This window comes from Chanos chanos, chromosome 10 (assembly GCF_902362185.1).
Source record: "Chanos chanos chromosome 10, fChaCha1.1, whole genome shotgun sequence".
Taxonomy (NCBI): Eukaryota; Metazoa; Chordata; class Actinopteri; order Gonorynchiformes; family Chanidae; genus Chanos; species Chanos chanos.
Genome location: NC_044504.1, coordinates 16,028,602 through 16,041,979, shown reverse-complemented (window position 1 = coordinate 16,041,979; position 13,378 = coordinate 16,028,602). Strand labels below are relative to the sequence as shown.

General features: G+C 39.2%; 1 protein-coding gene across 1 annotated transcript; it reads left to right on the top strand.

Moving 5' to 3' along the window:
• The first annotated feature begins 10,216 nt into the window (after positions 1-10,216).
• Positions 10,217-11,344, top strand: npy4r (neuropeptide Y receptor Y4). The gene has a single exon (XM_030787401.1). It carries the CDS (start codon positions 10,217-10,219, stop codon positions 11,342-11,344), a length of 1,128 nt encoding a protein of 375 aa, XP_030643261.1.
• Positions 11,345-13,378: the final 2,034 nt, after the last annotated feature.

Genomic DNA, 13,378 nt, shown 5'->3' with positions numbered 1-13,378 from the left:
CATCGTCGGCTAAATTGTTGAGAAAAGGGAGGATAAATAGGTACCAAGGGTAAATAAAACAAAATACAGTCAAGGGAGCATTTTTTTCACTGGGGATTGTAATGCCGCAATAATAAAGCAAAAATACGGCTGCAGCTGTCTTTTAGAAATACAAGGGTACAGGAAAAATTTTACAAATACAGTGACCAGCTTAGAAATATGGTGTTTTAATTTTATAATACAGTGGGGGGGGAGACTGTATTTAATCAGGCGAAATTGTTGCCAGTAATTTACTGTAATTATATTGTAAAATTGTAGGCGGGTGTATAACTAATGAATCCCTAAAATTTTATTATTATACGTGATGTTTATTTAGCGAGCTTGATAAATCGATTAATCTGCAATCTGAAACAAACAGATTACCGGGTTTCTTTTCGTTGTCAAAAACTGCATGGTGCCATAACTGTATCAGTACTGAAGCTGTTCTGAATACAGAACGCTGCTAAACGTGCGTTGCAGTTTCAAGGTTTTGAAACTACAACACATACTTTACGCACACAAAGAGCAAAGCGAGCAAGGCTGCTACATATGCAAAACATGTTTTACGTCAGATGACTGGAACCACAGCACTACCAGTAAACCAGATATCAAGGTTTTCTTTAAAAAAAAAAAAAAAGGACAGTGTTCTCTATTCCAGATTACGTTTCTAGGTGTGAGTGATGGCTGTAGTAGTAGAAATGTAGTAGTGTAACTAAAGGTAATGGTATGTATAGTTTAAAGATTTAGGCAAGAGTAACAACCCTTTTGGCATTACATTTGATTCTGAATTCAACGGACTAGTGCTGCAACTCATTTTAAGACGGTTCAGTGTCAGTCTGTTTTGCTTCAGTTAAAACAGCAAAGACCATGGTAACTTTATGTGATGTTATTTTGTTTGGTTGGTTGGTTTTTACAAATTACTTATAAATTATGTGGTAAGATTTGATTTTAAATGTCTGGTAAGGTTTTGATTTTAATTATTGATTATGTGGTAAGGTTTTGATTTTAAATGTCTGATTTTAAAGGGACTAGAAGGGGCATCTTTACATCAGCTTGAATATGGTGGGTCTGCAGCCTTAACAGGGGTCTTGTTCATTGAAGTACGAAAGGTAACATTTGTAGAAAATAAGTTTTACTCTATTAGATAACAATACTAGGACTGGCTTTTTCAAGCTAGCTAGAGGACTTGTGTGGTCTGACCTGTATGTGTGTGTGTGTGCGCGCACGCGTGCGTGCGTGCATGTGTGTGTGTGTGTGTATGTGTGTGTGTGTGTGTAGAGAACAACTGTTTGGCAACTAAAGCAAACAGAGATGAAATTTTTCAGGAAATTTTCCAGGCCCCAAAATCAGCCAAGCTCTGTCTCCATTGTTTGCTGAGTGCTGGAGTGTTGGGCAGATGGATGAATGTATAATTGATTCTGTCATTCATCTATTCATGAATGGATTTACTAAGTTAGACACGGAGGCAAGAGGCTCAAGGCATGGACCTTATATATGTAGCTAATCCCTTAATACATAGCTATTTATGATATTGATTTTTTGTAGTAATTCTCTCTCTCTTTCTCTCTCTCTCACACACACACTCTCTCTCTTCCCCTCTCCCCCTCTCTCTCCTGCCCTCAGGAATTATCCTGGTTTACAAGCCTCCTGCATGCTACGGGGGAACTGTGGACAAAGCAACCTACTCCTCCAACATGTGTTTTAGCCCGACTTAACTGAGATGTGGCGCTCAGCTTGTAAATTAAATCCATAATCCAATACTACTGATAGATGGTATGGTTGTGGTGTAACAGTAATTACTCTTTCCAGAGTTAAGAACAGTTCCTATATACAGAGTAGCACTTGGTATGCGTTTCTGAGAAATGAAATAAAACAAATTTAAGGGGAAATTTTTCTTTTCCTATGTTTTTTTTTATTGTTTTATGAGGTTTTGTTTGTATGTATGTTTGATTTTTTTCTTTTTATTCCATAGGATTTTGTGTTTATTTATAACATTTATTGCTGCATTCAGTATTGAGGTTAACTTGTCTCTTTATTTTTATATTGCAAAAGTGCTATGATATTACAATACTAGATTCATTATGCATCTGTGAGCTAATCCTTCAGGTTCATCCATAAGGTTTTGAAACACCAACTCTTCCCTTTTCTTGTTTGCATGTCCATGAATTTTCTGCTGTTGTCAGCTAATCAATGAGAACATAACAATCAAGTCTATACGGACCCTGGGAGAATATGGACTCCCCAGAGACACTGGGTTGTAAAATGTAGGTTTTGAATGTAACATAACTCACAGCATAAGTGACTTTCACCACAGATTTACCATAAAGTGAATATGAAAATCTGTGAGATTTGTGTCGTTTTATCTTTATCTCAGCAAGACAATGGAAGTTCTAATACGACTCAAGGAATGAAGGTTGGGCAATTTAAGTTCAATCAAAGGCAGAGTGGTCTTCATTTTGACAGCGAAGTACTTATCTCACCACACGGGGACAGTAAAAGCACACATCACTGCTGGTTTCCACACAGCCACACTAATCCAATTTTCTGCTCATGGGCTGCGTCGACCAGCGGCTCTTAACAAGGCGAAGTATATGGAAGAGAGCACAGGGAAGAGTGTCAACAGACTTTAATTCCTCCTGGAAGAAGAAGGAGCACTGTGTTCTTGAGACAGAGTAAGAGAGTGACAAAGACAGACAGAATCAGCTTTCATTCTAACTTAAGGGAAAGAGCGAGGGACCCTGCTGTGGTGCAGTATCACACGTGTACACAGGTTGGCAGGTAAAGGCATGAGAGAGACCGTGCTTGGACCGTGCCGGGCTGTAAGTGTCGCTTTGCTTCAGGGGCCGTTACTGTGCCCATTCTCAAAGACGTCTCTCCGCAGAGGATCACGCGTGCCATAAGCCCGTAAGTCCTTCACCTTTTCTATGACACAAACAGAGGTTTTTACAGTCGTGAAACAAAATTCTGTTAAATTACACATGTTCCGTATTTTCATTTGTGAAGGATTCAAAATGCTTGAATATTTTAATCATTTTGCAGTTGAGAAGAAAACAACTGTGGGTTATTCAAGAGTTCTGTTTTCTATTTTGCGTAGAAAAAAATATGATGGAAAATGGGAATATTAAATAAAATCAGAGTGAGATGGGCTGCCATCAGGTGTGTGTCGTCTGAAGAAACATCCAGCAAAGTTGATGTTTTAACCATCAGTTGACGGTTTTAATTTTTCATGCAATGTCAATTTGATGTTAAAAAAAAAAAAATCCACAGGCCCTTAGAGATCATTCATTCTTTGTTTATTTACTTATGTCCTTTTTTGTTATTCCATTAATGTATTTTCAACAATTTCAGAAGAGAAATGCCTGAATGCTGTGTTTTTAGGAATTGACTATTGATGTGTTTTTTTCTCTAAATAACCTCTCAAGTCAGCATCAGTCAGTCTGATCCCTCAGTGTACCAGGGAAGACTGGAGGAGGTTTATTTAAAGACACTGATTGAACCTTAAGAGATACAGATGAAGGAGAAAAAAGAACAGTGCAATTTTCTTTTCAAGTCCAAGGGAACTATTTTCTCTGTCTGAACAGCTTTGTTAGTTTCCCCCTCTTCTCCTCCTATGATGTATACATGTAGCCCTGAAGCAGGCATTTCGCATGAGGCAGAGAGAGAGAGAGACAGAAAGAGAGAAGGAGAGCCTTTTATGAATACACTGACTAACAGGGGGAGTGCAACAGAAATTTGAAGAGACTGAATTCTTTATTCTATTCTATTCTATTCTATTCTGTATCTTTGCTAAGTTCAATATCTGCTGTAGAGACAGAATCCCTGTGAAAATTACTGCAAATGTCATGGAGGTATAGACTGTGTGGTTTTTGTGTTCTGATTTACTACATCATAAACATATGATCATGACTTCTTTCACAAACACAAAAAACAACACTTTTGTGATGTCTTACATTTCTGTCTCCACAGCAGATACTGATATAGAATAGAATGCACTCTGTTACAGTACATGATAAAGCCTTGTTCATGCCTTCTGTCATAAATATCAAATGAGACATGATTGCATCCCAAGACAATCTCAAACATAAATCCATGTTACACATTTATCTGCAACCATACTTGAGTGTTCATAGGCACTTATTCTTGCACAGACTGGCATGCGATACTTATGTATGTTGCATTTTACCAACATGAAAGCCATCATAATGATACGTTTAAGACATAGTTTTTTTTGCCCTAGATTTGTCTCTACAGGTAATCTCTCTATATCTATTACTGAATGATTTCAATGAAGTATGTAATCTTTAAGAGTATACACAGATATTTTTCCAGTCAGAATTTATTATAATTGAAAAAAATATATAGTTTTTTTTAAATGAAATAAAACCACAAGGAGGTGATAGCCCTGCGTGCGCTCACAGACAGCACTTCCTTTTGTCTGTATCATTTTAATTGTAATGCGTATTCACCAGCAAGCAGAACAAACACCCAACACTGTTTATGAGTTTTCACAGGATACAAAAGCTCCAGGTACCAGAATGAATTTTAAAAAAAAGTCCAGAGTACATGTACAATCATATGCACACACACACACACACACACGCTCGCGCACGCACGCGCACACACACATACACACACACACATACACACACACACAAACACAAATACACTCTAATACCCCAACAAAATACAATAACACCCACACACTCTCCAGCAGGCCCCAGACACCCCATTAAGCCAGATGTGTTATCAGAGAATAAGTGTAGAGATAGCATGTGCTTCTGTTCTCTGATTGGCTATTTTAAACAGCATGCCATAGACCCCTGGGGCAGGTCATTTGGATCGACAGGTTGGCTGCGGGGTTACCATGACGTTGAAGCAGGCACAGGCAATTTTCTCTCTCTCTCTTTCTTTTCTTCCCTCATTGGATCAGCCTCCCTCCCATTCAGTCTGGATTACCTGGTGGTTTGGAACGTCCACAAAGATTGATGGTTCTCAGCTATGAGAGGAGTTTGCAGAGAGAGAAACTGTTGTAATTTTTTAGGTCCAATTGTTCTTGTTGTGCTCTCTGGAAGAAATCTCATCTGAATGATTTTCAGCAACTATCTGAGTAATATATATATATATATATATATATATATATATATACACACACACACACACACACACACACACACACACATATATATAAATCACTGAGACAGGCACTGAAAATCACCATATATATATTATTGAGCCAATGAATCTGAAGTAATGGCAAAATACTGACAGTACTTATTATTATACAAATATCTGCCTGTAATTATCAAATCGTACTGATCTTTGGTCTGTATTTATGTGTAATAATGTTTTTCCCCCCAATACCTTAGGGTGAACAAAAAGCATGTGGTTATCTCTTAGGTCAGTGATTAATGGGTATTTCATGGCATTTAATACTCCGCCCTTGACGTTCAGAGGAGAGTTATTTTTAAAACTAGTTGTGAAATAGCGTTCATACACACTGTGAAGTGAGATTATGCATTCTTCGGTCACTCTCTGGTCTGTATTAGTCAACGAGTGGAAAAAAATAACAAGTCTTGCTCTCTCTTCTTTTTGTTTTTTTTTTTTTCTTTTTTCTGTTTTTTTGGAACACAACATACCTATATCACATCTCTACATTCCGACTGTTTAGTTTAACCATCCTTGCCTCCGTTGAGAGGTCATCCTAAATTCCTATAGTCTTCATCACAGGCAGCCAAGCCGCTCCCTGAACAGCTATTTGGTGAGTAGACTTATATTTCAGTCTTAATCAAACACACCTGATTCATCCATTGAAGTCCCTGAGAAGCAGAGTCAAGTGTGTTAGATCAGGACGGGTGTGTAATCCTGCAGACTCGGGGCACTGTAAGAGCAGGGCTTTTTCCTCCACACTAGGATCACAAACCTCAAAGGAAACCTAACAGGCAACCCAGTCAAAAAAAAAAATATCATCGCACATATCTAGACGTCTTTCTCCTAGTATTTAGATTGCTTTCAGAGATAGAGCAATTTGAAGGTCGGTGATGAGACAGAACCCGTGACATTTTAATGGTTGGACTATTGGTACTTGAAAGGTCAGGATGAAATACCAAAGAGCTTCATTTTTGTATCATCTTTAACAGTATGGCATAGAGGTTCGAAAGGATCATCGATTGTCCAGTGCTGGAGAGTGGCACATGTCTTAATGAGACAAGGATTCAGTAGAGCTTGATGGAGAGCACTGGGCTGTGGAGATCCTTCTCATCAGCTGCAGGCATGCTGATAGTGCAGGGGGAGGAAAAACAGTGTCGAGAGAAATGGATCCCCTAAGGGCTCATCTCAAACACAAACACACACACACACAGACACACACACACACACACACTACACTGCTGGAGACTTGCCATGCCTGCAGCAGCATGGATTTACTGAGTGAGCTTGATATGTGCTCAGTTATAAACCTGACAAAAACACACTCAAACACAGTTTGTTATACCTTACAGTGGCAGCAGATATTGCAGCTCATCTTGAAATGCAAGTAGCTGGTATTCTAGTGCTCAGTGGAATCTCATGTGAAGGTGGCAAAACAAATGGTAGAGTATACAGTGTCATGTTGCTTATAATGAATGCTAACGCACTCAACTGAAATTCAGGACATTAGACTAATCTTGGTAAATGGTAGCACACAAGTATACACACACTGGTCTCACTGTGTGCCATTTTTCCGAGGATTTGCTTTCATTTGGTGTAAGGATTTCTTTTTAAAATGTGAGACTTCCTTGACTCTTTTACATTGCTTGCAAATTGAGTAGAAGCATTTTTCGTAAAGAAGCTTAAAACCAGACTTTTTTTTTCCTGCCAGCATGCTCTGCCGATTTCTTACAATTTAAAGTTTAAACGACTTAAAGCTGAACTCGTTGGGCACACACATAACCACCAAATAAAGAGGAAAGGGGGCAGGAGAAGCAAAGATGCAGTTGTTTTGGGAGGGGATATTTCGGCGATACTGGGACTTCGGAGACAGGTCTATAATCTTATTTCCAATGTGTGTCCAATGTGGGGACCTGCCTGATGCTCTCCAGCCTCAGGTAGCCCCACCTCCTGTACAGACAAAAAAAAAAAAAAAGACCAAACCAAAATGGCAAAAGAGCTGGTGAAGGAGCAGTACACAGAGATTGTGTTCCAGGTTAATGTGTCCCTCTATTCCTTATGGACGCCATCCGTTCTGAGAAATGAGATTTCTGGCTTCAGAAAAGGCCATTAGTCCTGAGGCATATCAGAGAATGCATTCACACATCTGCTTGTAATTCCACCCACGTGTCACAGGTTGAATAAGGTGAGATATCATAGAATAGTATAATGCAAATTTTTTCTTTTATCATTCAGACTAATAGTTTTTTTTTTTAGTGTTTTTTTCTGGAAAAAAATTTCCTTGAAATGATTTTGTTAAGATGAAAGGTACAACTTAAAGGCTGCAGTAATGACATTTTCAAATGTAGACAGGCTAGATTACCCTGATGGTGTGTCATTACACCTGAACAAAAAAGCATTTTCATCTTCCGACTAGCCATGAACAGGATCACAACAAAGCAATACAATCGCTAAGAGGATGGTCGATTGCATTAGTATCTGAAAACTGATAGATTTCCTGTTCGCTGATATACTTAATGTTAGTGGATGAATAATGACCGTTCACATGTACAATAATCATTTTTTTCCCATTAAATCTCCTTCTGCTGAATTTTAATGGAAATATTATCTCACTGGAAAGATTGATGGGGGATGAACAACATACACTTCAATCCTTCTGCTAAGATGTGTGAATTCCAGAGAACTGTATCATGTATAACCCTAATAGGAACCTTTTTCTCAATTTACTTCTGACTGGAAAACAGTGAGGGTTATTCCCAAGAGCATAATACGATCGTCAAAATCAAGCCTTTGGGGAGACATAAATTTGATGGTTTTCGAAGTAAACCATCACATACACCCATTACACAACTAAATTTCATTATTGGCAGGTACGGACAAAACATCTCTGGCGCCCTCTGGTCGACTCCCATCTTCCCCAGAGCCGAGGGGAAAAGTCTCGGCTGTCGTTATGAACAATGGATTTGGTCAGTCTGCTTCAGTACCCATGGATTTCCTTTACAAAGATGGAGATCAATCGGGACAAGGCTCTGGGCCTTTCCACCAAAACACCAGCCAATTGATGTAGGTCTCCTGAGGGACTGACTGCATGGTCATTATGGAACCATTGTGAGGTATGTTCAATGGTTACCAACCACGGAAGTTCTCAGTTTATATGTCAAAAGCTAACGTAAGGAGAGGCACTTATAAATAAGATTCTTTTTGATTTTCTGTGTCTCCTTTTTTTTCCTATTGCTTAATGGTATATTACTATTGTACAACATATAACAATATACTAATATTATACAATGTACAATGAATTAATATAAAGAAACAAAAGATTTAGGGATAACTTAAAAACATTTCTCCATAAATATACAGTATTTTACTGGCAGCCGTTTTGCCTGAAAAGTTATTTACAGTATTTCTGCTGTATCCTGAAATCACACCGTAGTAAATCATTTAACAGCTATATGTTAGCAGCAAGAACAATGTACTATTCATTCGCAGTATCTCTGCTGAATGTTGTGGTTTAAGCACAGTACTATGAATTAAGGCTGAGGTTTGCTATTGAACTTTTCTTAAATGTACATTAAGTTGGATGGCTAATGATCAGCTTTGCTTGGAGTTTTCTTATTTTTATTCATGGGAAATACACTCCTGTTTCCATTCTAAAAAACAACAACCAAGTTTTAATTTGTGGAGACTCAGGGGATTCACTATTGGCAATACAATAAACAGTGAGTATGTGCATTCTAGCCAGGTAAAAAGCTCAGTGACCATCCAGTAGTAAACAGTTGGGAGACAGAAACACACAGCAAACACACAGAGCTGGATCAGTGCAAACAGTTGCTGAAAGATTAATCCCTTTATAACTACAATGCTATAATTTGCATGAACAAAATTAAGTGTTATTTTGAGGCTTTCGGCTGTAATTACATTTACAGTGTGGTAGTTTTGCTTAAAATTATGGCTGCCATTTAACTATAAACACTGTAAAGCATACAGTAAATGGCAGTCTTTGAATTACAGTAACATGCAGAAAAGTTCCAGCAGAAATGCAATCAATTTTGTGACAGTATTTTACCTTAAAAACTGCTAGCAGTAACAGTATCTTCATTAACAGCGTCATGCTGCCATTTCAAAACACAGCTGAGTATTCAGAATATGTCAAAATGCTTCCACAGTAGAATATCATACGACTAACACACAACCTGTCTGATGATATCAATGCTGCATTTTTGACAGTGTGCCGTAAATGCAGTGAATTCTCCAGTAATTTACCGTCAATAATTTCAGTACACAAAATTTGTTGTAATTTCATCTGTAAATACAACTGGTTATTCCCTTTTGGATTTGTACCTCTTCAAAACCCTTTCTAAAATCTTTAAAATGAGATTTACTTAATGGCCACTGCTGCGGTTGTGTGATTTCCTAAGTAAACAGTTCCATACAGAATAAATTAACTAAAGAATTAATTGCCTCTTTCACAAGAGCGCTCCGTTCTGACACTGAAATAAAATCTCTCTGTAGGCAGATTTTTGTAGGCTGCCGTGGAGGGTCAGACGAAGGGCAACATTCCAAGTTTTTGCAGCAATAAAGATACAGTTAAATGTACATTTCTATTGGAAAAAAGTAACTTTATCCAATTCAACTCAAGATGAAACACACGTAATTGCATATTATCATGGTGAGCTCCATACCCAGGCACCGTTTTTGTGTGTGTGTGTGTGTGTGTGAGTGTGTGCTTTGCATTTTGTTCCTTTGAAAAAACATCATTAGCAGGCGTGCAGTGGCGCTTGACATTCTAACATAGTCTCATGACTCATCAACTGTCTAATGGTATGTCTGCTTTCCTAATGTTTGCTCTTAGTTCATCATATTACTGTGATGACACTGATTCTTACCAGCTGTGGTCAATTGCTTATAAAAACAATAATCTTAGTAAGCGACTGATAGCATTTATGGTGCAGTAAAATATGAGTTCACCTTAAATGACTTTCACTTGTATATATCTATGTGTTTTTCAGTGGGATGTGATGAACCTCTAGCGGCCTTGCCTGCAAGGCAGCTAATGCCGCCTAACCCCTTTGAGATGCCTTGGTGGGGGCTCCTGAACCTGAGCCTGCCCCTCCTTAGGAACCAGAGCCAATTTCAGCTCGATGCCTCCTGCTGGATGTCCCATGGCACAACAGTGGCGCTGGTTCTGTCATACTGCTTGGTTATGGTCTTGGGGCTGTTTGGGAATGTTTGTCTGATCTGCATCATTGCACGCCAGAGAGATCGAGCCAACGTGACCAGTATCCTTATTGCCAACCTCTCTGTCTCTGACATCCTGGTGTGTGTGTTCTGTCTGCCTTTCACCGTGGTTTACACGCTCATGGACCACTGGATCTTTGGGGGCGTTTTGTGTCGGCTCATGCCTTTTGTGCAGTGCACATCGGTGACCGTCTCCATCTTGTCGTTGGTGCTGATCGCCATCGAGCGCCATCAGCTCATCATTAACCCCTCAGGCTGGAAACCCAGCGTACCCCAAGCCTATTTGGCCGTTCTGGTCATCTGGGTTCTGGCCTGCTTCACCTCACTGCCCTTCTTAGCCTTCCACCTGCTGACCAGTGAGCCCTACAGCCTGTTACCCAACCCACAAGCCCAGCTGGAGGCCTGTCTGGAGCACTGGCCATCACAGGAGCAAAAGTTGGCCTACACAACATGTCTGCTGGTGTTCCAGTATTGTGCACCTCTCCTGTTTGTGCTCCTCTGCTATCTGCGCATCTTCCTCAGGCTGCGACATAGGAGACACATGCTGGACAGGCAGTGCAGTCGCACCGAGGAGAACCGTCGCATGAGTCACAGCAAACGTATCAACAGTATGTTGGCGGCTCTAGTCACTGCCTTTGCCGTGTGTTGGCTGCCACTGAACGCCTTCAATGTGGTGGCTGATTGGCACCAGGAGGCACTGCCCATCTGCCACCATGACCTGTTATTCTCACTGTGCCATCTGTTGGCCATGTGTTCCACCTGCATCAACCCCATCATTTATGGTTTTCTCAACAGCAACTTCCGCAAGGAGGTCGCAGCCGCTCTGCTGCACTGCCGATGCCAACCTCTGGAGGACAGCTATGAGCACTTTCCCCTCTCCACCATGAACACAGACGTGTCACGGACCTCACTTCGCCTCAGCTACAGAAACAACTCAGTATAAAATGACCTGTGAACTATAACCAGCATTCTGATACTATCACATCCTAACTAATTCCGGTTAATGCCAATCCAAATGTCACTGTTTACTCAATGCCCAAACCCTAACACATAACTGTGCAAGACATGTGGGCACAACAGTTTTTTATTGAGTATAAAAATGATATAATAAGTAAGTAAATAAATAAAATACATTCAAATGCAAAAATTCCGTAGAATATGAATCTCCCACATCTTGAATCTTGAAATTGTTCAGGAGGTTCTAAATGCACTGTATATATTACATGAAGAAAAACTTCAGCTGAACAAAGATTCTGCTCCAATGTTTGGTGTGACAGTGGCTCACATCCTAGGATGTTTAGAGAGGGCTTTATTTAACACAATAATTTAAAAAAAATCAGAAAGAACTTAAATTTTTATATGACCATGAGGACTGTTGAACACACACATGTCGCCATGGATGATACTTTTGGGCTACATAGTTAATTCCATCATTTTGGAAAACAGTATACTAGATACCGTCATCTCCATAATGCTGAAAAGTTTAACAATGACCCTTTGTTCTTGAAATATAAACTTCTAAGACTATCAGTAATAGCTTCTGAAATGATTACTGATGTATTTAGCAATCTCTCATGAGGGCACTGGCAAACTCAGATATTACTAACTGACTATAAATTGCCACCATTAGGCCGGTATGGGCTTATTGCTTACATAAATCTTAAAAACATAATAATAAATGGATAACAAAAAAGCAGCTGAAGCCACAATGGACTGAAGCAGCAAAAAGCCTCTGTCGGTTCAAAAGAAAAGCTTGAAAATTGTCTGATTTTGTCCTCTGCTGCTTTCAAATTTAAAATGAGCGAGCTTGATTGAAATGGTATATAATAAAGACCACTGGTGGCTAAGTTTCTCTTGTAACAATCATATATCTAAGAAGTCATTTAAGGATTCTTTCACCTGAAAAATATTAGGTTTGTAAGTGTTTATCGGACACAATTTAAATAACAACACGAGAAAATACACCAGAGGACATATATTGTCACCTGAAAGCAAAACTTTCTGTGAACTGACTGAATGTGAATTCTACTGGCCGGTTACATTCGGTCACAGCAGTGAAGTTAACATCATTTGAACATATGAAGCTGTTTGTAGTCTGCTCCAGGTCCCCAGAGACTTCAATCTGCTCGACGACAAACTATAATAAAATAATTTGTTTGTTTATTGTTTGTGTTCCATGCAGGTCAGTCATGCTCAGATATAATCCAACTTGTAAAAAATCATCAATTATAGGTCTTCTCAATATAAATGGCATGCTTCTATATTTCAGTTTTCTTTACTTGATGCTTTGTTAGTTGTGAAATATCATGATATCTTTCAGTATTGTGATGTTTTCGTCAAGTACTGTATGAAATCAAAATGCTAGACAGTATAACTATTTGAATTTTTTGAGTATGTTTGGTCAGTGCTTTATTGGATAATTGTAAACTGATGGGATATCTGCTTTTTGAAGAGCAAAAGATCGATACATTTAATATGAAAACTGTTTGGTTTCTACTGGAAAGCAGTGACTATAACTGAGGCACTGCCTACGCAGATTTAATCTCAATATTTGGAAAAGGACAAGAGCCAAGGGGGAGAGCCCACCATTTCACATTACCACACGGTGGACTATCAGTCCAAGCTTTTAAAGGGGATCTTCTCAGAAAAATTGGGCGAGGACTGGAATGAATAAAATAGAAGATCTCCCAGGCCAGTCTTAGCTCTTTTGAATGTCTGATCATTTGTGCTTAAAGCCTGTTTAATAACTTCACTTTGTTCTGTGTTTGAGCTATGGCCAAATAAACAGGCCTTTTCACCTGCTCTCCATCTGGGTGTCCCTCTGGGTGTTTCTGGTCATCTTACATCTAGTTGGTGATGCACACACTCGATTCCCCTAGGCGGCACAACCGAATAAATAAAGAACATCTGGATGCCGTTTTGTCTGCAGTGAAATTAATGCACATCTCTTAATACAAAGTGGCAGAATAAAATCGGA

What these genes read in the sequence shown, in the direction of transcription:
- npy4r (XM_030787401.1), top strand. Translation starts at nt 10,217, where the DNA reads ATGCCGCCTAACCCCTTTGAGATGCCTTGGTGGGGGCTCCTGAACCTG.